This window comes from Hydra vulgaris, chromosome 08 (assembly GCF_038396675.1).
Source record: "Hydra vulgaris chromosome 08, alternate assembly HydraT2T_AEP".
NCBI lineage: Eukaryota > Metazoa > Cnidaria > Hydrozoa > Anthoathecata > Hydridae > Hydra > Hydra vulgaris.
The window spans coordinates 62,879,968-62,905,000 of NC_088927.1; the positions used below are offsets into that span (position 1 = coordinate 62,879,968).

The 25,033-nt window shown below is 26.0% G+C and overlaps 3 protein-coding genes across 3 annotated transcripts in view; all 3 read left to right on the forward strand.

The window, feature by feature from the left end:
• LOC100202139 (protein mono-ADP-ribosyltransferase PARP3) overlaps positions 1-3,615 on the forward strand; it is a 67,008-nt gene extending 63,393 nt beyond the window's left edge. Inside the window, exons 12-13 of the mRNA XM_065804139.1 lie at positions 2,087-2,233; positions 3,069-3,615. Of these exons, the coding sequence (XP_065660211.1) occupies positions 2,087-2,233; positions 3,069-3,238 (317 nt within the window). The 3' untranslated portion in view covers positions 3,239-3,615. The remainder of the gene's footprint in view (positions 1-2,086; positions 2,234-3,068) is intronic.
• Positions 3,616-3,975: 360 nt separating this feature from the next.
• LOC101236355 (small ribosomal subunit protein uS3mA) lies at positions 3,976-12,303 on the forward strand. Its single transcript, XM_065804140.1, has 2 exons — positions 3,976-4,202; positions 11,799-12,303. The coding sequence occupies exons 1-2, from the start codon at positions 4,010-4,012 to the stop codon at positions 12,068-12,070; spliced, it is 465 nt and encodes a 154-aa protein (XP_065660212.1). The 5' UTR covers positions 3,976-4,009; the 3' UTR covers positions 12,071-12,303.
• Positions 12,304-18,593: 6,290 nt separating this feature from the next.
• LOC101236459 (TATA element modulatory factor) overlaps positions 18,594-25,033 on the forward strand; it is a 37,016-nt gene continuing 30,576 nt past the window's right edge. Inside the window, exon 1 of the mRNA XM_065804141.1 lies at positions 18,594-18,829. Coding sequence (XP_065660213.1) covers positions 18,700-18,829 — 130 coding nt within the window. The 5' untranslated portion in view covers positions 18,594-18,699. The remainder of the gene's footprint in view (positions 18,830-25,033) is intronic.

The window sequence follows — 25,033 nt, forward strand, 5'->3', positions numbered from 1 at the left end:
TGTATGTTTTTTTGTTAAATTTTATTTTAAAAATTTTTTATTTCAAAGCAAAAGTACTAAAAAAAGATTAAAAAAAAATACAAACCCACAAGCAATCTTAGCTGATTTTTAAAATGAAAAGAGTTATTTGTAAAGAGAAAAATATTACAAACCCACAAGTAATATTACCCGATTTTAAAAATGAAAAGGTTTGTTAATGAATAAAGATTATTTATAAAAACAAACCCGCAAGCAATTTAGTAGCATATTGTTATTTAAAAGTTTAGTTTGAGTGCAGGAAGGACGACAAGGTTACTTGATGAAGAGTTCATATCAAGTGAAAAAAAAGATTTAAAAAAAAGAGTAACAAATAATAACATGCATCTGAAGACGCAAATTACTAATTTTGTGAAGTTTTCAGAAAAAGAAAAAAAAACAAAGAATAGTGAAAGGAATTACCAACGTCTCACCCAAACTCTAAAAAATAAAAATATTACTTTCTTCATATATATATTTACTTATTTCATATATATAAATAAGATAAAAAGTATAAAATAAGAATAAAATAAGCTTTAAATGACAATAGGATGGTTAATTTAACACTGAAAATACCATTTATCTTATGTTAAGCAAAAAAAAAAGAAAATCTAAAAAAATGTTTAAACCATTTAAAAACTTTTAACATGTTGTTGTGAATTCAATATTAACTTTAAATAAAAATTTCATTAGAAGTGATCTACTTGGCATTGTAAATCATATAAAACTTTTAACATAATGTTGTGAATTCAATACTAATTTAAAATGAAAATAAGAAAATTCTATTAGAAATGATATACTCGGTATTGTAAATCATATAAAAATTTTTAACATGTTGCTGTGAATTCAATACTATTTTAAAATGAAAATAAAAAATTCTATTAGAAGTGATCTACTCAGAAAATTCTATTAGACGTGATCTACTCAGAAAATTCTGTTAGAAGTGAAATACTCATGAAATTCCATTAGAAGTGATCTACTCAGAAAATCCCATTAGAAGTAATCTACTCAGAAAATCCCATTAGAAGTGGTCGACTCAGAAAATCCTATTAGAAGTGGTCTACTCAGAAAATTCCATTAGAAGCGATCTAATCAGAAAAATATGTTATATTTTGACACTATAATTTAACTTACATTACATCACTATTATTACCATAGGGTAATTAAAGAAGATTTCCACCAAAATCAGGTCATTTTTTCTCCGCAACAAAACATATGGTTAAGCTGATAATTTACAGGAAATATTTATTTATTTGTTTATTGCTTGTGGCAGATGAATAAGTAGCCAATTGTTGTTTGTTTTTTGTTTTGTTTTTTTTCAACATCTTCATTTTTAACAAAGCTGCAAGCAACCACTATTAGAGTTGGAAATTACTGGAAGAGAAAAGATGAGATTTATAAAGCTAGACGATGTCAATTCTGCTCACCTCACCTCTGCTACAAAATGGAGCTCTCAATGGCTGGTGAACTTTAACTCAGTTAAAACACAATTATTTTTCAGCTAATCGTTATTGCAACAATCTAGATCTTCCTACATTTATAAACGGTAATGTACTCAACTAGTCATTTACCCTTCATCTTCTAAGATTAACTCTTACTTCCAATCTTTCTTGGAAATCTTATATCAAATCCACTTTCAAAGTTAGCATATCTTTTTTAACTCTGTATTCTATTCTTTATCTCTATAAATCTCAAATCCATCCTTGTATGGAATATTGTTGCAGAAACTGGAGCAGATCTCTTGCAGCCTTGTTAGAAGCAAAAATGTGAAGTGTAGAATAGAAACTGATCTTCCATTGTTCTTGTGAGTACTTTAAAAAAGGATTGTGTAACTTGCTTAAATATTTTGCAACATTTATATTCAAACTTTAAGATAAGAAAGTTTACTGTTTTACCATTATTATTGTTTTATTTTTTTTATCAAATTCGAATCTTTTGAGCAATCATTATAACACATTAAGCAGTTTTTGAACAACCGTTATTGATTATTAGTAATAAATTATTTTATGAACATTTTAATTGTTTTATTCAATTTTTAAAAATAAAATTAAAATAAATTAAAATTTTTTAGTTGGTACTGCACGTGATGGTACAGGTATTATGTTTTTAAATGAAGTAGCAATTGGAAAACAACATATTATTACTCAAGATGATTCTTCGTTGAAAGCACCCCCAAAAGGGTATGATTCTGTTTTGGCAAAGGGAAGGCAAGAGCCAGGTAATTTAAAAATAAACTTACAACTTTTATGTTTGCATTATTGGATATAATAATAATCGATATTGGTAATATTAATAATATAATTGACATTTTTTTTAATTTCTCTATAGTGTCAATATTAAAATATCTATTAAGTTTTCTGATACAAATATTTTTTACAAATCCAAATAAAGTTCATAAATATATATTCTTAAGCAAATCAGATATAATGCCAAACAGATTTTTTATTTTAATTCAATATTGTAAAGATCAAGAATAAGATGCTTGAGTTTGGACTAGTCAAAATTAACCATGAGCGAGATCTCGTTCTCGCTTCTCGGGAGAAATGGGTCTTGTTCCTGGTCTCACGAGAAGTACTAACTTCTCGTTTCGGTCTCGTCTCAGTTTGAAAAAACCTATTCTCGCTCATGGTTAGTCAAAATGTTTGATAACCTGAGAAACATAAGCTAGATTATGTTGATGTTTGAATAGTGTGAAACTGATTTCTAATACAATCTGATAACCAGATACAAGTACTTAGGGTCAAAACCAAAAAGAAAAAATAGTCTTTTTCTTGAGACAGCTTTCACCTTTAGCCAATCTAACTTTCACCATAAAACTGGTTTTAAATAATTTTAAACTCAATTTTAAATTTTTAACTAAAGTTTTCTTAATTTACTTAAAGTTTATGAAATTTGTCAGTGTTTTCTGTTTTCTCACAACGTTTAGGTTAAATTTGTTACTAAAGTTTGCTTAAATTACTAATAAAAGTTTATGACATTTGTAGTGTTTTATTTTTTTGCAATCTATCTTTACTAATGGTTTATGCATGTGATTCAATTATTTTTTTTTACAGATCCGAGCATGGATACTAGTTTAATAATAAATGGTAACACTGTGACAGTCCCACAAGGAAAGCCAGTGGAAACTGATGCACGTAGCAGTTCATTTCATCAGAGTGAATACCTTGTTTATAAAGAAAGTCAAAATAGAATTAGATATTTACTGAAAATGAAGTTTCACTGAAATTTCAAAAGTTTTATATTTGAATAATTTCTTATGTTATTTGATTTTGAATTTTGATTTTTTTGTTCTTGTTAATTTTTCTAAAGAAAGCACAATTGCTCAATAAATGTTAAACGATAATTGTTTAAAAAGGGTTTCATTTTTATTTTATATAAATATAGTTGTTACAAAGTCTTGTACAAAACAGTTTTTTTATATAGAAAGGTAGATAAAATTTTATGTCTATAAATACTAAAGTTGCCATAGTTACTATTGTTGTATAAATTTTTTTAAATTGCTTTAATAATTTTTTGTTTTGTTTTTGTTTGAAATTTTATAAAAATTGATCAATGTATTTTTATTTGATTTTTTTTTTAATTATATTTTTGTTCTTGTTATACTGTTGACTTCTTTTTTGGTGATTATTTTTACAAATATTGCAATTGTTTTGTTGCATTTTTTTGAAAAATAATTGCATGTTGCTTGTGTTGTCAAGCTTGTGTTGTCTTCTTTTAGTTTGTTAGGAACTCAAGCTGCTTTTAGCTTTTTAGAAATTGCAAAAGTTATTTATTTATGGGAATTTATCATAGAATTTTTTTTAATTATAGAGTGTAATGTAGAATTTCTTTAGTTTTGAGAATTTATCTTAAAATGTTTTTAATTATTGGAATGTATTATTTCAAGTATTGATTTCATCTAGTAAGTGCCATTTAATTCAGAATATTTATAGATTTTGAAGATCTATTTGTGAAAGTGAACTATTTAAATTGTCCCCCTTTTCTGTTTTGTAGAATGTTAAAATTAGCTTTAGGCAAAGTAGACTTTTCACTTAAACATTTTGGTTGCACTTGTTCTGTTCGGAATATTATGAGGAGACCAAAAACAAAATTACCTGATCAATCTACTAAAGGTACAAAATTGAAGCGCTATGAAGTTCCTCCACATAGAATTGGGGTTGTAAAAAGTTGGGATTCTATTCATACAGGTAATTTTTATTCATGGTTTTCTATTATGTACATTCAGTCCATACTTTACTGTCAATTTGATTTTTTTAATAAAATGTAAGTAGGCAAACTTTTAACTTAATGTATTATTACTGACCACTTTTTGTTTTAGTGAGTGAAGGCAGCTATTTGCTTTTTAAGGAAATTTTAATCTTAAGCTAAAATTGTCATGTAGTTTTTCTTTTAATTTTTATTGGTCTGTTAAAATAGTCAAGTGGTTTTTCTTTTTAATTTTTATTGGTCAGTTAAAATAGTTGGGTATTTTCTTTTTAATTTTTATTAGTCATTTAAAATAGTATTGTAGTTTTTCTTTTAATTTTTATTGGATAAAAACAAAATAAAAAGTTACAAACTTAAAAATATTTTAGTTGTAAAGTTACATAAAGTTTTAAATTATATATTAAAAAGCTATTATATAGTAAAATAAAATAAATATAAATATATATATTAAAAACTAGAATTAATATTATTGTAATAATAATAAAAACATTATTTGTTTAAAAAACAAACGGTTTTAAAATCAACATTTTTTTCTATGGTTTTTAGAAATCTAGTCCTTTAAAGTTTAAAGTAGAAACATTGTATGTGTTTCTATTTTAAAATTCATGTTTAAAAAACAGAATTATTTTACAACTATTTTTTGAGGCTGTGAAAAAATTTAATACTTTTTACTTACTTTTAAAAATATATTCACTATCTTAAGTCCTGGTGGTTCGTGTAGTCAAGGAAGTTACTTTCTTTTCTTGATTTATTATGTAACTAATTGTTGTTATACCAATATAAGCTTTGTAATAAGAACTTGGAAAAATAAGGTTGCTGGCACAAAAAAAAAGTTGAAACTGGTGATTCCTGGGTAAGTTTTTGATTTTTTCCTGTTTTTCTGTTTTTTGGCATGTATTTAGGGCATTATCTTGTTTCTCAAGCTCATTTTCTTACTATTTTTTTTTTAAAAGTATGTTTAGAATTTGTGGATTTATAAGGCAACTATAATTAAACACATTAAAAAAATATTTCACTTGTTTTCAAAATAAATAAATGGATACCCTTCTCTTTTTTAGAGGTTTTTAGTTATTTTTACTTTACATTTTTTTAACCATTCTTAACGACAAGCCTTGAGTTATTGAAAAACTATCATGAAGCAATTTTAGGTTGTCAGTTTGCTTATGTTATCATAATGATTCATTGCCTGCATGAATTTTTAGTTTGCAAGTAGAAAAGTTTAAAATCAAAGTAAAAAGTTTATAAATTTCTTATCTGGTCATATGACTGGGGCAATATTACTTATTATGCAATTTCCGCAATTTTATATAACTTTAAAAACTACCAACTACTCTTAGCAAAATAATATCAACTACCAATAAATATGCCTGCACGTACATAAAACACAATAAATACGCTGCACATACACCTACTACTAACACATGTAGCAAATTTTTTTCTTTTTTTTATTTGCAACTTTAATTTTAAAATTATAGATAGTATATATATGATATATATATATGATATATATATATATATATATATATATATATATATATATATATATATATATATATATATATATATATATATATATATATAAATTCAATAAGAACAAAACAAATATAAAAAAACCTTAAAAATTAGAATATTACTGTTTAAGAATATACTATCTATAATTTTAAAATTATAGTTGCAAATAAAAAAAATTAAAAAAAAATTCATTTTTAAAAATTAATAACAAAGTGAAATAATAAGTTGAATAGACAAACTAATTTTAAGTTCAGCAAGTTTACCATGAAAAATACAAACAGAAATTGTATCATGATGCACGCAATCACTTTTAACACAATAATGTTTCTTTTGAATTACGTCATTCTGTTTGTAATATACAGCAAAAAGATTGCTCGGCTGTTTTCCCAGTAAAATCCCTAAACAACATCTTGAATAACAAAGGGATAATTTTCAGAAAAACCCATTAAAACTATTAACTCATTTTAATTAAGTTCCTTTTTCAATGATAGCAAATAGTTGCTTTTGTTTTTGGCAATAAAACGATGCTGAGCTACAACTGATACCTTTAAAACTATCATCTATGAAGTCATCTACTGGTAATGGTTCAAGAGTTTCACGATCTGTTTTTATCCATTGTTTAAAAGTTACAGTTTTATCTGATATAGTCTTTAAATTGCTCTTCAAGATAAGTCTTTAACAATTCGGTTTTCCGGACATTTATCACAATGGTGAAGCATTCATTCTCTAGAATAATATTGCAAATGATTTTTTCAATCAAGCATTCATAGTCCACTGTAACTGTGTTACTTGCAAGCATTAACTTTATGTTCTCGTAAATAGAACATACACTAATACAATGGGTGCCTGAAGAACTAACAGTTAACATCATTTTTGAGGTAACTCACATAATTTAAAAAAATCAACTTTAATTCCATTTCCTTTCTTATACTCAGCAAAAGGATCCCTTAAATAAACTAAATGTGCAATTTTTTAGCATCAATATGGACAGATACAAAGTCTTTTTTAACTGTTCATAAGTTCTGCTAAATGTCTTAAGCTCATAAAGTTTCAAAATTTTTCTTTAACACTTTCTGGCAATTTCTTTGCAGCATTTCTTTGTGGTAGTGCCAAGATTCCGCTTTTTTTCTTTAACTTTGTTGCTGTCTTAGCCATTCTCTCTGATACTCTAAATTCATTACTAGGGGTATTCAAAAAACAAATATTTTTATATGCAAATACACAAGAAGCCAAATTTTGGACAAATATAAAAAAAATACGATTACAAAATAAATTTCCAAAAATATTGACATTTACTTTGTGCTCAAGCGTCAAAATACCTTGAAAAAAGCCCCAAATAGTTCCTAAGTAACCTGGCTTTGAGCGCAAGGTAAATCTCAATATTTTGTGATTTTTTTTTAAATGTGCTCATAATGGTTCAAATTTTTTTTTTAGATTGTTGAGTATCCTGATTTTTTCATACTTTTTGTTTAAATTAAAAAAAGATCTTGCAGAAAAATATGCAAAAAAAATAATTTTAACGTACATTTAACAAAAGCATAATAATTCTACACTTGACTTGACTATGACTTATATATAATCACATTGTTCGACATCTCAAAAAAAAACTCATTTTAATTTAATCTTTTTAGAAAATTTGAATGAAACTTTTTTATTTTTTGTATCTCATTTTGATTAATACTAAAATTCAATTTATCTTCTATATTTTGGATTGCATGCTAAGTAATCCATCTGTGATTCTTTTCTTGCTTAATACTTGCTTGTTTATTTTCTTGGTTGATAAAGATTTGCTGTATGATGCCTTAAGAATTGAATGAACTTTGTCCACAGCAATAAGTCTATTTTGTTTTTCCTCCTCATCTTTGTAGCAATGAACAAATTGTTGCATCATTCCAATTGTCCTGTCAGTATGGTCATTTACACAAACAAAACTTTTTGCAAAGTTTAGAAATGATCTATATGAAGATTGCATGTGCCAATACTGAGGTGGCAAGGTCAGCCAGTCCTCAATTCATTGTTCATCTATTCCAATCATCTCAAACATTAACCAGGATAATTCATCGACCAAAGGAGCTAAGCTAGGAGGTTGTTGATGAATGTTTAGTTCAAGTGTTAACACTTTTTTTATGTCTTTATTCTGTTTATTTTTCATTTTAAAATAGCATGATGCTGGTTTTGGATATGATAATATTGCAGCAGCAATTTTTTTTTCTCTTCTAGTGCATAGTTGAGCATAGTATGTTTGAATAGAGAATTTAACACAGCATCTACGGCATCTATATATTGATGCATTTGATAAATAGCAGTAATATCCATATAAGGAGCTTTGATTGTATCATTTGATTGCATATACCACTTTGCGTAAAAGCAAGCTACAAATTCTGTTATCAACTTAATATATTCTTTGTTTTTTTTTTTTGAAGAAAATCGATTTGGTTTAAAAGAATTTGCATTTTTAAATAGTATAGAGATTTCCCTAGAAATCTTGCATGATGAACTGCTTTAGTCTTTTTAATTTTAATGTTAGAAGCAGAAAGATAGCTGACCACTAGCTCTGCTAACTCTTTTTTTATCTTCCCTGACTATCAGATGACACAGTTCCCTTAACTTCTTCCCAAGAAAACTTAACTAACAAAGATGGTTTACACTTGAAATTTGGCTCGAACAAGTTTTTGAATTGTTTAAACAGAGGATTATCAGGGGCCATAGTTTTTTCATTCATTACAGCTTCACAGAAGTATGTGATTCTCAACTCAGAAACATGATGTTTGCAAGCCAAGAGAATTAGATACTTATCTAGCGCAGTAGATATTCTTATTAGAGATCCTTTATGTATACCTGTATTGCTTGATGTTGTATCAAAACAAAGTAATCCAATGATTCAAGATTGTACTCTTTTAAGAGTTTTATTACTCCATTATACTTATCTTCCCCTGATGAAGAGGCTAATGGTGTAACACCGAGAAGATGTGACTCCTTATCAATAGTTGGCAGAACAGCTAGTCTGTCATGCTTTAGATTTTTTCCATTATTGATTTCAAAAAGTGTTTTTCTATCAAAATGAATGATGCGTGGATATGGAGACGCTTGGATGCTAAGTTCGACATCTTCCTTAGCAATAACTGCCATTTCTTGAGCTGTTTGTTTCATCTTTCTAGATTCTGTTGACCTACTGAAACTTACATTTGTACGATAAATGCCAGAACTATCAAGGGTTGCAGCAGTAACTTTAGTCAAACATTGGAAGAAATATTAGTAATTGTAGCAATTAGGGCAACATTACTAGAAATGATATCTCTTGGAATCTCAGCTTTTATTATACTATTAAACTCTGCAGAATGCCCATATCCTGGGTCAGAATCTGAATCAAATGATGAATCTTCGCTCATGACCGGACTAAATTCCAACTCTGAACTTAATTCCGTTGATTTTGCAACATCTTTTCTAGATGCATTTCTTTTTCTTTTATTTTCCAAAATCTAAACAACATGCACTATTATTATTATTAAATATTAATCTTTTCAAATTTCTTCATCAAAAGTTTGTCATGTTAAAAAAGATGTATAAAATAATGTAAAATATAATGAAGCAAAAATAAAAATCAATAGTGGAAAAAGTGGTGAAAGGTGAGTTTTTAAATTCAGTAAAAGGTTATGAAATGGATTACCTTCTCGCTGTATTTCTTGTCTTCTGGTCCAAGAAATAACTTCCTGGTGTGTTCTTGATCGTATATAAATTCTAGGTCCTCTTTCTTATCTAGGTCGGATCTATTTTTGTCCTTTTTTATCCAGTTTTGTAAATCAGGTATTCCTGTTCAAAAGATTTCTCCCAGTTCTTTTCTAAAGACTTGTTGCTTTTTCAATTCTAAAGGCGACATCCTGTGCATATTTTTTTTTTAATTACAATATTGTTTGTTCAACTTATTCAGCTTTTGAATCAAGCTACTATCTGATTGAAGAGGAAATCCAGCTTTAAGCCACAAACCCTTTATTTTTTTGAGACAGTCAGCAGTCTCTAAACCACTCACAATGCCGTTCTACTCACCTTTCATATTTCCTTTTTTTTTTTTTTACTGAACAAGCAATTATTAAAGACTTTTTTGATGTTTTAGGAAGCATGGACTAATTAAAAGCAATGTGCTGTAAAATATCCAATCCAATTGGCAGTTGATCAACTAAAAAAATCTGGTATGGTTGCTCCTCTGCAACGTGAAATCTTAATGAAATAATATTTAATACTGAAGAACTCATAACAAATTTGTTACCTGGTATTGCTAGTTTGACTTTCTCAATAATAAAATGTGTTTTTTTTATTTTTCTATTTTGCTTTTCTTTACCACTTTTTAAAAGTTTCTCACAAGTATTTGCACTTACAACTATCGCTTTTAGTGACTCTTGCTTATTTTCTATCAATTTCTATTATAATTTTAACAATATCTTTAAAAAATATGCAACACTATTTTGAAAGAAATGACGATCACTTAGTTTAAAAAAAAGGAATAAAGCTAAAATGTTTACTGCAGAATTTTGCAATATACATTAATGTTAATTCACTGCCGTCAATTTTTTCTTTTAATGATTTTTAAAAAGGTTAAAAGAAAACTTGTTTATTACATGAGAAAAATGAAAACAATAGAAAATTGCAACCAAGCAAACGAAAGTAGACTTTAAATAGCACTTAAGTGTCTTCACGCATTTAGCATTAAATGAAAATTTATTTCCTTTGTTAAATGCGCGTTAAAAATTTTTTAACGCGTTTAAATTAAAAAAAAATTTTTTGCAAAATTTTTTTTTAATTTAAACAACAGTTATGAAAAAACCAGGGTACACAACAATCTTAAAAAGAAAAAATTGGACCATTATGAGCACAACAACTACAAAAAAAAAGTATTGAGATTTACCTTGCCTTGCGAGATTACCAATTTTTTAAGTTTTCAAATTTTTGGCATGTGAAAATGGCTTTTTTGTCAATTTTGACAGACAGTCAGCAGTCTCTCGTTTAATACTTCGCAATCCTTTAAGTGAGCAACAACTAGCAATTTCAAAAGGAAGTTTTTCTGAACAGTGGCGCTGTAAATGCGTGTATTTAACCAACAACAAGGATTAGTGTTGGAAACAAATTGAATTAATTTCTTTAATTAGATTATAAGTTCATTTGAGAATCAAACTCTGTTCCTCTAAAAAAATAAAATAAAAATTTCCACACAAAGTTTCAGTAGTTCAAACACACGTCACATTCTTCAGGGTGTTTCATTTTTGGCGCCATAATTATTTTATAATAACTCAGCATGTTTACAAATGAGCTAAATTTCGCTTCATATCATTGTCTTAGTATGTTGAACTTTCAGAATAAATTAAAATGCTGAAAATGTTTTTTTTTTGGAGATAAAGCTCTACAAAAAAACTATTAAAAAAAAATCAGGTGTTTAACTTTTGACCAAATTATTTTGACCAAATATTAGGCGTTTCATTGCAAAAATATTAAAGCCCGAAAATGCGTTTTATAGTTATTAAGCCATAGCAAAGTTTGGGTATGTCTTTTAAATGTCCTATAAAAGCTGAAATATTAAATATTGTAATTTAAAATTTTGGAAATCTTCATGAAACATGTTTAACAAATAATTAATAAAACTTTATCAAATTCTGAGATGGTCGAGATATCTGAAATTGGACCGTTTGGCGTGGAATGACTCACGAGTCCTTAATACAAGAAGGGGGGTATATTTTTTGTCTAGATCTAATAAACGAGGAGAGGGGGTTGTTTTAAAGAAGGGTCAGCTGTTATAAAATGCAAATTTTAGTCACAAGTCTGTTAACTAGAATTAAATTGCGAGTTGCAATGCGTGTTCTGTGTAAAAAGCTTAATTTAGGAGATTTTGATTATAGAACAATTATAGGAGCCATTTTTATAAAAATATACTTTAAAATATAATTATGCTTTGTTTTTAAAGTTGATTTTTATACCTGTTTTAAAAGTTGTTTATTTCTTTCTGGGAAATCCTGTTTTTATGTTGGGAGAATTCATCAGTTTCTAAGTTTTAAATAAAATTATTTTATTTTTTCTAGGAGGTTTAAAAGGGAGTTACTGGGCAGCCGAACGACTTGCAGATGACATAATGATTCGTAACTTTATTGAAGGAACATTTTACGAACGTATTACAAGTGATGTAATAATCAAAAGACGTCTTAACACAATCATCATATGTTTTTTTGTAAGTGGCCGTGAAACGAATACAGCAAAGCTTTACTTTTTGAAAGGATTCTGTGAAAAACTTTTAGAAAAAATGATGGGCTGCCTTATAAAAATAGAATTAAGGACAGGTCCAGAATTTGTCTAGATCCTGTTTCCCGGATTGTTAAATATTCATTAAAGAATATACTGAAAGAAAAAACATATCAGTTCCAAAAGTATTAAATAATGGAAAGAAAAAAGGTCGATGTGTCAAATTTTTAGTGTTTTAAATTTAAAATCGATTTCATAGTGTTTTAAATTTAATCGATTTTTTAGTTTTTTAAATTTAAAATCGATTGTATAGCAAACATTTAGTTAATTATAAACTTTTGAAATGTAGATGCAATATAATATTTAATTTTTTTTAGGAAAAGATTGCTTTCTTTTAATGTATAATTCTAAACAAACTTGCTTTCTTTAAGCCTGCGGTTTAATATATTGCACTCAAAGATTGCCCATAAATAACGCAACGCTAAATTTCACAAATAAACAAAACAAAGAAAATCTAAAGTTTTCCCCCGCAGAGCCCTAAGTTATATTTAAAACTAAATAGCGCATTAAATTTAATGAAAATCACCTCGTAAAAAAGAGCTTCTACTTCTGTTTTTTTAATAAATTTATGGGCTATCCCCTAGTAGATATTTTAGTAACTTTCTGGTCATATAGAATTAGTAATAACTTGTGAAATACAAAACGAATTAATTTTTTTTTGTTTATTGTTTCATCCAAAGTTTAAAATCAATTTGTTCCTTGACGCTCTTTAAGTAACCGGCCTTGATACGCAAAGATTAGAAAAAAATGTACGGGCCGATATTAACTTATAAAATGGCCGCGAAAGACTAAAAAAGCTTGTTTGATTCTTTTAAGTTTCTACTTTACTTACTCTGTTAAAAAAATGCTGTGCTTATGGCTGTTCTACGAATTTCTTATTACAGAAGAAAAAGTCAAACGAATTTAAAACGTCAGTTTTATAGATTTCCAAGTGACAAAGAGGAGAAAACATGTTTAATAAACTGCATTCTTAATACACATTTTAAAATGACAAGCAACACTGAACTACACTGTTCTAAAAATTTTGAAAAAATTAAAGTAAAAGGAAGAGAAAAACCAAAAAATCTACCATCAATCTAACCCATCCTCTGAGTCAAATACAAATATCTGTACCCTTTTTAAGATCAACTAAACGTACATCATCCTCTAGCCGAAATTTTTTTGACGAAATTGATTTATTTTTAGCACAAGATAATTTTGACTATGACATTCTTTGTGACACATTGCTAAATAAAAAACGCAAACTTTCTGTAAAAAATATAGCCTTCATTTCAGAAAGTAAACATTGTGTTCAATCCACAGACTATTAATTATGCAACACCAAAATTTCTCATTAAATTTGATAGCTATTTAAAGTTTAAATCATATTTCAATTGTCTGAAAAGAAAAGTACATACTGAGTCTAATGTTGTTAACATGGTCAAAATTTGAAGAAATCTTGCGATATTTGAAAATTTTGACAGCAAACAGTAAAGAAATAGTTATGAATGAAAATATTGATTCCATAAACACAATCAAGAAAAGTCTAAGTGTAATCATCAGACCATTTGAGTATTTTGCCACCGAAAAATACATTAACACTTATTGCTTCAAAAGTATCGATATCTGGTGATTTTTTTTAATGAAATTTTTGATAATTTAAGTGATGATCGAAAAACTTGTATTATTCTCAAGCGCCCATTAACCCTTGATTACGCGCTGTTGAAGGGCATTTTGGAGGGTTTTTTATATTAGAGACAATTTCAATGACATTTTGATTGTTCCACTGTCATGCCTAATCGGTTAAAATAAATCTGCCATGCTGTGTTTCTGCTTTGCAGACATTTGGTAATGTACAAATCGGAAATTAAATTCCTTTTAGTAACGAATCGGGCACTTTTAAAGTCACAAGTGCAACTTGTTTGCTAAGCAAAGATTTTTGGAGCAAACATTTCAGTCGAAATATACTTAAATTTTTTTGTTAATGTAGTCACCTTTTGATTGGCAACTTAAGAATTCCTTTTTGCAGTAAAAGGTAAAAACTCCATCATTTGATTACTTTGGAATTATTTTTTTAGTTTAAGCCATTGGGTCACCAGAATATTTTTTTACTTATAGAAAGTCAACTTGTTGCATAAAATTTGCATCAAATGAAAAACTGACTATTTCTGTCTAAAGATGGATTCAATTCATTAATATTTGCGGACTGAAATAAGCAAAGAAAATCTGTTATGAAAAAAAAAAGTTGATAAATTATAAGTATAATGCAAATTTTATCATAAGCGATTCAAAAAGTTATCAAATGTTCTTTTTAATCCTAAAATTCCTCCTCTTACAAAGAAATATTAAATTTTTTTTTTTTTTTTTCAACAGGAACTACTTATCTAATTCCGTAAAACATTCCATCTCTAATTCATAAGACTGACCATATTAACTCTCCCAAGGATAAAGCAGAACTATTTGCAAAAATTTTCAGAACTATTAGCAAAGACTTTTCTTCTAACTTGACTTTTAAGCCTTATTGCCATACTTTTCCTGCCTTTCCAGTTAAACAAGTAAATCCATTGTTAGACATTTAAATCACTCCAGCTTCCTTTGCTGAAATCATCTCAATTAAACTCTTTTACGGTTTGTAGTCCAGATTCCTGTTATAGTTTTACAAAAGTGTTCTCCAGAACTCTCTTCAATTCACTCTAAAATATTTAATATATGCTTGACTGAATCTTATTTTTCAAATTTCTATATTGATAAATGGCAACACTTTCATCGAGTCTTCTTTACGTCTTTTTGGATTATCGTTCACTACTGACCTCTTATGGAAACCATGGAAACCATATACACAATCGATTGCAAAGTTAACATCTGCTAAGGATGTTTCTCTTTGTCGTACTTGCCATTATTTTACTTCTGATTCCATTTTCTACCTCTTTAAATTTTTTATTAGTCCTTATATTGAATACCGTTGTCATATTTGAGCTGGTTCTGCTTATGATGCTCTGTCTCTTTTAGGCATGGTCCAAAAACTCATTTTAAACGTTGTTGAACCTGCTTTATCTGCCCAGTTTAAGCCTTAGCCCCCATTGTCATAAGGTTGCATATTTTAAAATTTTCTACAAATACTATCATAGTTGCTGCTCAAAGGAGCTATCGTCTCTAGTTGCATAAACCAAAACTCATTCTTGCTTGACTTGTCGTTCAAAAAAGTTACATCCTTTTACTGTATCTGTCCCTGTATGCTCTAAAAACTATTATTCGTCCAGTTTTGTTTTTTAGTAACTCCCAACTTACTAGTGGTTGCTTGCAGCCTTGTTACGATTGAATAAAAAAAAAATTGCTTTTATATATCAGCATAAAGTTTATCACTGCTGTCACGAAAAGCAGTACAAGGTAACTAGCTCAAAAGTCTGATTTCAAATCTTTTCTTCTTCTTTAATCTTTTTTTGTGTTAACGCTATCAATAGTTGTGTTTGTTTTTAGAATCGCACAGAAGCGCTTCCAGGTGATAAAATCGGAAATGCGCTAAAAACTTTTTCATGTGAAGACAGAATTATTGATATGTTATGGAGGTATTTTCGACATACTTTACCGTTTGGAAGTTTTCTTTTACAAAGCACTGCTGAAAACTTCCTTTTTTCCATATCTAGTGTAAAATCTTTTCAAACTTGTTTCGGGCCATTTTCAACTAAAAGCTTTTTAATAATTTTTCTCTACTTATTGGTAAGTCTTCCAAAAAAGCCTGGACCTGAAAAGCTAGACCTGAGAAGCCTGGACCTGAGAAATCAATTTTTACTTTTTTATCAGTTATTTCAAGCAAGTTACTTCGATCACAATTTTTAACTTTAATGATACCTTTTGCAATTTCCGTTGTTTTCTTTCGCTGTTTACTATTAAACTCGTTATTGCCTGGCCGGCCTATTCCGCCATCCTCTACTAATTTTGAAATTCTTCAGAACATTTGCAAGAACGGTCTTAAGAACATAAAAGTTTGTCAATAGAGTTACTTAATTTAATTTCTTTATCTGCTTTTCTTTTTTACATATACTCAATAATACTATAGAATTCTGCAAATCTCAGTCTCACAATACATTAATCTAAGACACAATTTATAATTTTTAAGAGTCCTGGGAAAGAAAATGCCTGATGATCTATTGGTGGAAACTAAACCAATAAAGTTTGTGAAATGACTGGGAGTAACCCTCGATTGGCATCTTACTTTTGCTTCACATATAGAAAATGTAAAAAAAAATTTCATTTTATTTAAGAAATTTATTCAAGAGCTAGTCATTGCGTATCAAGTGACCTTTTAAGACTGGCTTATATATCATTAGTAAGATCTCAGCTCAAGTATTGCTGGGTAACTTTCCTATCTGCCGCTCCAAATTAATTGAATAAGCTTGACACAATTCAAAAAGTTGGCAATCGTGATACTCATTACCCTATACCAATGGAATTAACACTGAACTCGTTAAAAGATAAGGTAAAAGCTTGTAACGGAGCTCGTTAATTTCATTATAGATAGAAATTATCATCAAACTTTTTAAAACTTATTTGGAGATCTTGAGATTGGGGTATTTTATAAAAAGAGTGAATCTCAAAATTAAAGTTAGTAAGAGACACTTTATTGTAATTGGCAAAAGGCTACTAAAAATTAAGAAACTGCTCAGTTAACCTAACCTGAGAGACTTAAGGAAGATATTTAAAATCATTTGTATATAAAACTTATATTTAACTGCAATGTAAATAGCTCTTACCAAGTTTAAATAAGAAAACATATTAATAAAAAAAACAGAAATACATGACCCTAAAACAATGAAATTGTTGTTAAAAGTTAAAATGAAACTAAGAATAAAACAATTTTAAACTACCATTTTAGGTACTAATTATAAACTAAGCTTGCTTTTTATCATTTTCTGATACAATATAATAAGAGTATTCAAGAGTGTTTTACAACGAAAAAAGATCTTAATTTACGACAAATTGAAAGCGTTTATCCGCAGACTATAATCAAGCAAAAAGTCTTAAGCACTCAAAGGCGATTTTACGTGTGTGTGGAGGGGGAGGGGGGAGGTGTTACCCCTAAAGAAGGCAATTTTCAAGTTATTGTCGGTTTTTTTTGATTTTTGATATTTGTCAATTATCGACTAGTCCGATAATTGACAAATATCAGTCGGGTAAATTTAAGTTTTGAGGACCTTTTTTTTTTAAAAGACGCCAGTCGGTACATTTTAAGGATTCACCCCCCCCCCTCAGTTTATTCATAGAATCGCCTCTGGAAGAACTAATCACTGCGCCGTGGATCTTCTAATAATTTTTTATTTAAAAAAATTCATTGTGAGAAATGTTTAATGTGAATGAATTTTCTGTTTCTCTACTTCTTTACTTTACGGCTTCGGTTTTTTCTACTTTACGGTTTTTAGGAATATCTTATAAACTATAATCCGTTACTTTTTTGTATAATTGATTAAAAATGTGTAGATTTTGGTCAATCAAGTTCAGCATTTGTGTTTTGAACTTTTTTTTTCTTTTTCAAAACACAAACTTTAATTTTAATTCAAATTTGTGTTTTAAAAAAGGCAAAAAAACTTTTTCTTAAATTTAATAATAATGTTCAGTTATTATTAAATTTAAGAAGAAAAGTTTATACTGTAAGTTTTCTACTTTTATTTGGTAAAGGCGTAAAACGATTTTTATTGCTCAAAATAACAGGTGTCTAATAAGAGTACATATATTAAGGTAATCTACTCATTTACTCAAGGGGGCATATAAAACAAGGAGAGTTTATTCAAAGAAACCCGCTATTTTATTTTGTGCAGTTTTGAAAAAGTGATATTTCCCGGACTGTTCGTAAACATTCTGTAAATCATTTGTATACATTTTTACTATTTATTTAAATCGTTTTGTCAGTTATACATGCTACACTTTTCCTTTTGAATTAAATATCATAACATCTCTCAATTTTATTATTACATAAGAAAATAATACAATTTTAGACTAAAAAATAAAGATTGTAAACTATAAGAACAAAAGTTAGACAAACCTTTGTAAAGACTTTCAAATTGTGTAAAAGTCTTTTGCTTATTTGTTACCGTATGTAGAATATTTAACTCATTATGGATTATTAAGAGTTACCGTATTAAGAGTTGGATTATTAAGAGTTGGATTATTAAGAGTTACCTATTAAGAGTTACCGTATGTAGAATATTTAACTCATTATGGATTATTGTTTTTATTTCTACTTTTTTTATTATTGTATGAGATGTAAACTTTTTATTTTACATTTAAAAAAATAGAATTACATTTTATTTTATAAAAAAAATAAAATTACATTTTATTTATCATACATTTTAACTGTTGTTACTGTCATTATTACTTACTATTGTTTAAATATTTATTTGTGATCATCATCATTCACCATCATCATCATTTTTTATAATAACTGTTATTATCAAACACAATAATTGGTATTGTTATTGTTAATATTATTACTACTATAACCATTATTATCATTATTATGATTTATCTATTAGTTATTTAATACTATTGTTGTTATTTTTATGATTTTATATTATTATTTTACTTTAATGATTATTTCTCAAATTTCTAGTTTAGATGAATAAAAGATAGAGCCTTTAAAAAAAAAAGTAATTTTTATAAGTAGTTTTTAGAACTTCTTGAATTCGCCATGGTTTTTACATAACATTGGTTATGAGTTGGTTTGATGCAAAAACATTCTCTAATTATGCCAAAACTGCTCTAAAACAAGCTCAAAAGAATATTGACAAAGTACTAGATATAAAAGATGAAGTAGTCACAGATTCTCTGATTTCTATTCCAAGTATGTTTAAAATAAAGTTCTCTACAAAAGTGCATGTAACATACATATAACATTATACATGCAACATATACATTTGTATTACAAAGAAAAGCACAATACAATTAATAGGGAAATATAATATATTAATATATATATTTTTTTTGTTATTCACCTCCTCAAGGCCGAAGGCCACTACAGATGAGGAGGCTACTTATTAGTGGTTATAACCCTCTCTCAACTCTATAGCTCCGAAACACGAACCTTGACAAACAAGGCCGCTGCGCGGAGAAACAAGTTGAACGCGGTACTACCAGGGACGTGGTGGGGATCGAACTCGAAACCTCTCGCTTATGAAGCGAGCCCTTTATCACTACACCACTACCGCATTATACGGCATATATATATATATATATATATATATATATATATATATATATATATATATATATATATATATATTAAGTTATTAAAAGGTTTAAGATTTCTTCTATTTTTTAGATGGATAAACAGGTTTTAATCTTAAAAATTAGTTTAGTAAACCAGTATTGGTTGTTTGCTTTAAATTAGGCTTGTTATTTTAAAAATCCTAAAGTTTTAGCAAAGTGTTTTTTTGTTGATAAAAATTTACAACAAAGTTATTTAGTTAAGTTTATAACAACTCTAAAAAAAATTTTATTTATAAATTTAACCAATTTTTTAATTTATTTACTTAAAAATATTATATTTAGTATTATATTAACTAACTTTTTAATTATTGCATGTTTATATGGTTGTTTACTCTACAAGGCTATACCAGCACTGCTAAATCAAGTTCAACTACTTTCAAAACTTTTTTTTTCAAATATATTCATTTCTGAAAATGTCCAAGAGTTTAACAAATGCATCAAAAGTACCACAGTTATAAATGAAAAGTTGCACCCACACAGGTCTTTTCTATAGCAAAGCAAACTAGTTATGTGCAATAAGGTTATACTAAAAAATATTATACAATAGTAATTTATTTTATGCTGGTTACATGATTAATGAAAATATTTTGGTATTTTGATGAAAAAAATAAACTGATAATAATTTAAGCAAAATAATCTAGCAAGCATGTGGTTTTAGAAATAAGTTACATTTTTCATTTATTATTCAAATATTCATATAAATATTCACATAAATATTCATATGCTTATTAGATTATTTTGCTTAGATTATTATTTTTTTAAATTTTGTTCATTTATGTGATGTTAAAACAATAAGTAACATTGGTAAGGAAGGAGGCGTGAACTTCCTAGTTAAATGCTATTCCGCTGTGATAAGACTGCTAATAACTACTATAATATATAATAGCTAAATATATATATATATATATATATATATATATATATATGTGTGTGTGTGTGTGTGTGTGTGTGTGTGTGTGTGTGTGTGTGTGTGTGTGTGTGTGTGTGTGTGTGTGTGTGTGTGTGTGTGTGTGTATATATATAAACACACACACACAGATATATATATATATATATATATATATATATATATATATATATATACATATATATATATATATATATATATATATATATATATATATATATATATATATATATATATATATATGTATATATATATATATAAATATATATATATATATATATATATATATATATATATGTATATGTATATATATATATATATATATATATATATATATATATATATATATATATATATATATATATATATATTAGGTTGTGTCATAAAACAACATTTTTTGAAAATTTCTGATGATACCCCCTAAATGTGTTCTATTTAATAGTTGGGATAGTATGGTCTAGCATATATTGATTAGCTTTTGCTTTTATAATCAAAAGTACAAGATGTAATAATCTGTTTATATAATTGACAAATTCTCTCTTTCTTTATTTTATCATCCAGTTCTGTAAAAGGTTCTCTTTGTACTGAAACATATGATTAGTGATGTGTGCATTTTTTATTTCATAAATAATATCTTTTAATACTTGAGAAAGTATAAATACATGTTTCTATATTTTTTCACATATTCTCATAAGTTTTTTAAATGTATTTTACTAATATTTGAAAAAGTTAGTAATTGTTTAATTACAAAATAAAAATTGTAATTAAATGAAGAATACCGCTTTTCTACTTTATTTTTATTTCCATTAAAATATTTTGTTTTAACTTACTGTGAAATCAAATTTATTTTTTGTTATTTCTAAAATTTATGTGAAATAAGTAAATTTTTAAACTTACGTATTTTATATTTATAGCATTAATATTAGTTTTGTTTTTAAATTAAAATAAATATAAATTAGACTTTTAAAGTGTTTACCTATTGATCATGTTATTTTCCTTTAGTTATTTTATGTTTTATAAAATCAAAATCAAATCAACTATATTCTGAATAAAGTTGTATTAAGGTTATTTACAAATAGTAATAAGTACTAATATTAAGCAAAGTTGTAAACTTGTAAAGTTCAATAATATGATAATAATAATAATAATTGTAATACAAGTAGGAGTAAATAAAAATAATATTAGTAATAACAGCAATTAAAAGTAATAGTAAAGGTTATAGAAAGTATATACTATAATAAAAATAATAATAATAATAATAATAACAATAATATTAACAATAATAATAATAGCAATAAAAATAATAATAATAACAACAACAACAACAACAATAATAGTAATATAACAAAAACAGTAATATAAAAAAAATTCTAACAATATTAACAACAGTAAGAATAATAATATTTATAATGATAAAAATATTGTAATAATAACAATAGCAATAATAGTAATGAAGAGATTACTAATGAAAATATTTTAGTTTAAGAAAGATTTATATAATAAGTTTAATAAAAGGTAATATATATTATATATAAAAGGTTATATTCACTCGAAAAGTAGAAAGATTTTGTTGAAAAGAAAAAAAAAAGACAAACTTTTTTGAAAGTCATTTGAATTAATAAATTTTGATCTTTACTTATGTGTTTATATTGTTTAAACATATTTAAGTAAATTAACAAATCACTGCAAATGATTTTTTATAAAAATATTATTCAATAATTGAATAAATTAGTAATATATATTTTTAAATTTATATAAGTATGTATTTTTTATTATAAATGTCTTTTATTAAAAAAAGTTGTTTATTCCAAACCTAGTTTAAATAATCTTATCATTATAGTTTATTATTTATTTTAGTTTTAATTTTACTTTTTTTATTTTAGTTTTAGTAAAGTTATTTATATTTTATTTGTCGTTATTTTTTTATGGAAGATTTATTTGCTTCTTTTACGATAAGTTTTTTAAAAAGTTTTTTCATAGTTAAGTTAAGTGCACTTTTTAAATGTATACAAATTTTCAAAACATATTAATAGTTGTGGTCAAGTTTTCAAAATCAAATAGTATTTGTGTGGTTATATTATAACATGAAATTGCACACCTTCCTGTCCAAGCCTGTTTATGTATATATACCCAGACATTATTCCATACCATTTGACCGGTATGCAGTCTTCTCCATTTGATGAGTGCTTTCATGCTCTTGCATTGCATAATTTATGGATTATAATTTTATAATTTTTGTTATAATTTTCATTAATGTTTTAAGTGAAGTTAAAAACGTATCTCTCTTACATAAAAAGTATGATTTAGTTTTTTACTTAATAAAGTTCATGCCCGTTTTATAAAATTGTTTGCTTAGGAATCCTCTATAAGTTACACAACGCTAAATTCATTTAAGAAATTTACATCATCATTAAGATGTTTTTTAAAAAACATCTTAATCATGATGTAAATGGCTTAATAAACATCTTAATCATGATGTAACATGTAAGTAAAATCTCTATTTTGTACATAAAATGAGAACACTCCTTATCAAGGCCTGTATATATATATATATATATATATATATATATATATATATATATATATATATATATATATATATATATATATATATATATATATATATATATATATATATATATATATATATATATATATATATATATGTATGTATGTATGTATTTCTTCGGCTTTCCTAGCTTTGCATCACTTCTCGAAATAAATATAATTATATATGTAAATGGTTGCTAAAAACGGGCGCCTTTGAATTTGATAGTTTAATAATATTTTCTAATTAGATGCAATCAAAACTAAAGAGCTTTAAAGTATATGTTGCAAAAATATGTTATAAAAGGTTTTAAATTATTTTTTGACCAATAATTTATTCTTATCATAAGCTTATAATTATATATATATTATGTAATAATTTTTTGTTTGTTTGTTTTTTTAGTTTCAGTTTTTTTGTGTTAAATGAATTATTTTAAATAAAGATTTTAAACAATTTATAAATATTTTATCACTTACAAATAAGATATTTGTAAACATAATTTGTGTTCATAAATAATACTTATGTCATACAAACTTAAAGTTATTTTTATGGTTACTCTAGACATTTAAATCTATGATGGAGGTTTTTTAAAATATAAACTTTTTACATTTGCAAAGAAAAATAAAACAATTATTTTTTAAGAAGTATTGCAAAACCATTTTAAGACAACTAATTATGTATTTCAGACATTTTAAAACACTCTGTTCACACTAGAGCTTTTAATACATATTTATTTAAAAAAATAAGGATGGTTTTTTTTTTGTTTTGCAGGGAGCAGGGGGAGGGAATTTTAAGATTGGTTCCACTCAAACTGTGGCTGGGTACGGCACTGATATATATTTTCATATAAGAATATATATACATATATATATATATATATATATATATATATATATATATATATATATATATATATATATATATATATATATATATATATATATATATTCTTATATGAAAATACATTTAAGCATAAAAAATCAATAAAATTACAATAAATTATTTTGTTTTTATTTTATTGTATTAAATTTAATTTTGATTTTTAAAATATTTAAGTTTATTAAAATTAAAGTTAATGCTTGGGTTTAACTTAACCGTCAAATTTATTTAAAAATATTACTAAATATTATTTAATATTAAAATTTTATTTGTTCTTAAAAAAAAATTAGCTCATTTTTATCGCAACTGTTGTTTCCGTTTCCTTTCTAAACGTTTTTTTACTCAAAATTAAGTTTTAAATAAATGACTGCATCAAAAATTTGCACAAAAAGTATGTTAGACTTTTTTTATAATGCAAATTAAATCGCAGCGATTATTTTTTAATTAACAATATACAGCGATATAATTTTAATAATAAAATAAAAATCTTTTAATAAATAAAGTAAATATATCAACATAGATTTTATTTGTTACTCGCTAATTTTTTTTTACGTAAAAAATCATTTGTAGTTGCAAACCCACAATTAGAAATTTAAGAAATAATCATTTTAGAAATTTTAATTCATTTATGTAAATGTCGAGAAAAGAAAGGATATTGTTAATATCAAACATTTTTAAAAATGAAATATTAAAAAAATATATATATAAACATTCCCTTATAGTATAATAAAAAGCTGTTAAATAACATTTACCTCGTTTTGTGGCAATTAATATTACTGCAGTAATTTAAAAAAGTTAAAGAACTAAAGTTAAAACAGTAATTTAAAAAAGTTTTATAACATCAAATATCGCGTTAAGCTAATGTATTAAGCATTTTTTATTTAAAACAAGGCCCCTCTCTCTCTCTCTCTCTCTCTCTCTCTCTCTCTCTATATATATATATATATATATATATATATATATATATATATATATATATATATATATATTAGGGTGCATCCAACGCCCCATACATTCAAAAATTGATCTGTCCCTATTCTTAAAACTTTCTATTGGTTCTCACAAGACACCCTGTTAAATTTTTTCAAAATTGAATGAGATTTAGGGGGGCCACCTCAAGTCTGAAACTTGCACCAAGACCCTAAACAGAAGGAAAAAAAGTTTTTCAAAAGTATGTCATGTTGGGTCTCAAAAGAAGCGAAACTTTATAAAAATTTCAAAAATAGTTATCTTTTTTTTGTTAAAAATACCTTGAAAATTTTTTTTGACAAAAACATGAAAAAAAAGGTTTTTTTTAATTTTTTGTTAAAAAATAATAATTTTTATGCAATAAAACTTAGAATAATAATTTTTGTGTAAAATTTTGTTATTTTTGAAATTTTTATAAATTTTTGCTTCTTTTGAGACCCAACATGTCATACTTTTGAAAAACTTTTTTTCCTTCT

What these genes read in the sequence shown, in the direction of transcription:
- LOC101236355 (XM_065804140.1), top strand. Translation starts at nt 4,010, where the DNA reads ATGTTAAAATTAGCTTTAGGCAAAGTAGACTTTTCACTTAAACATTTT. An exon ending in TTGGGATTCTATTCATACAG is followed by an intron (nt 4,203 to 11,798) that starts GTAATTTTTATT and finishes TATTTTTTCTAG; the next exon opens with GAGGTTTAAAAGGGAGTTAC.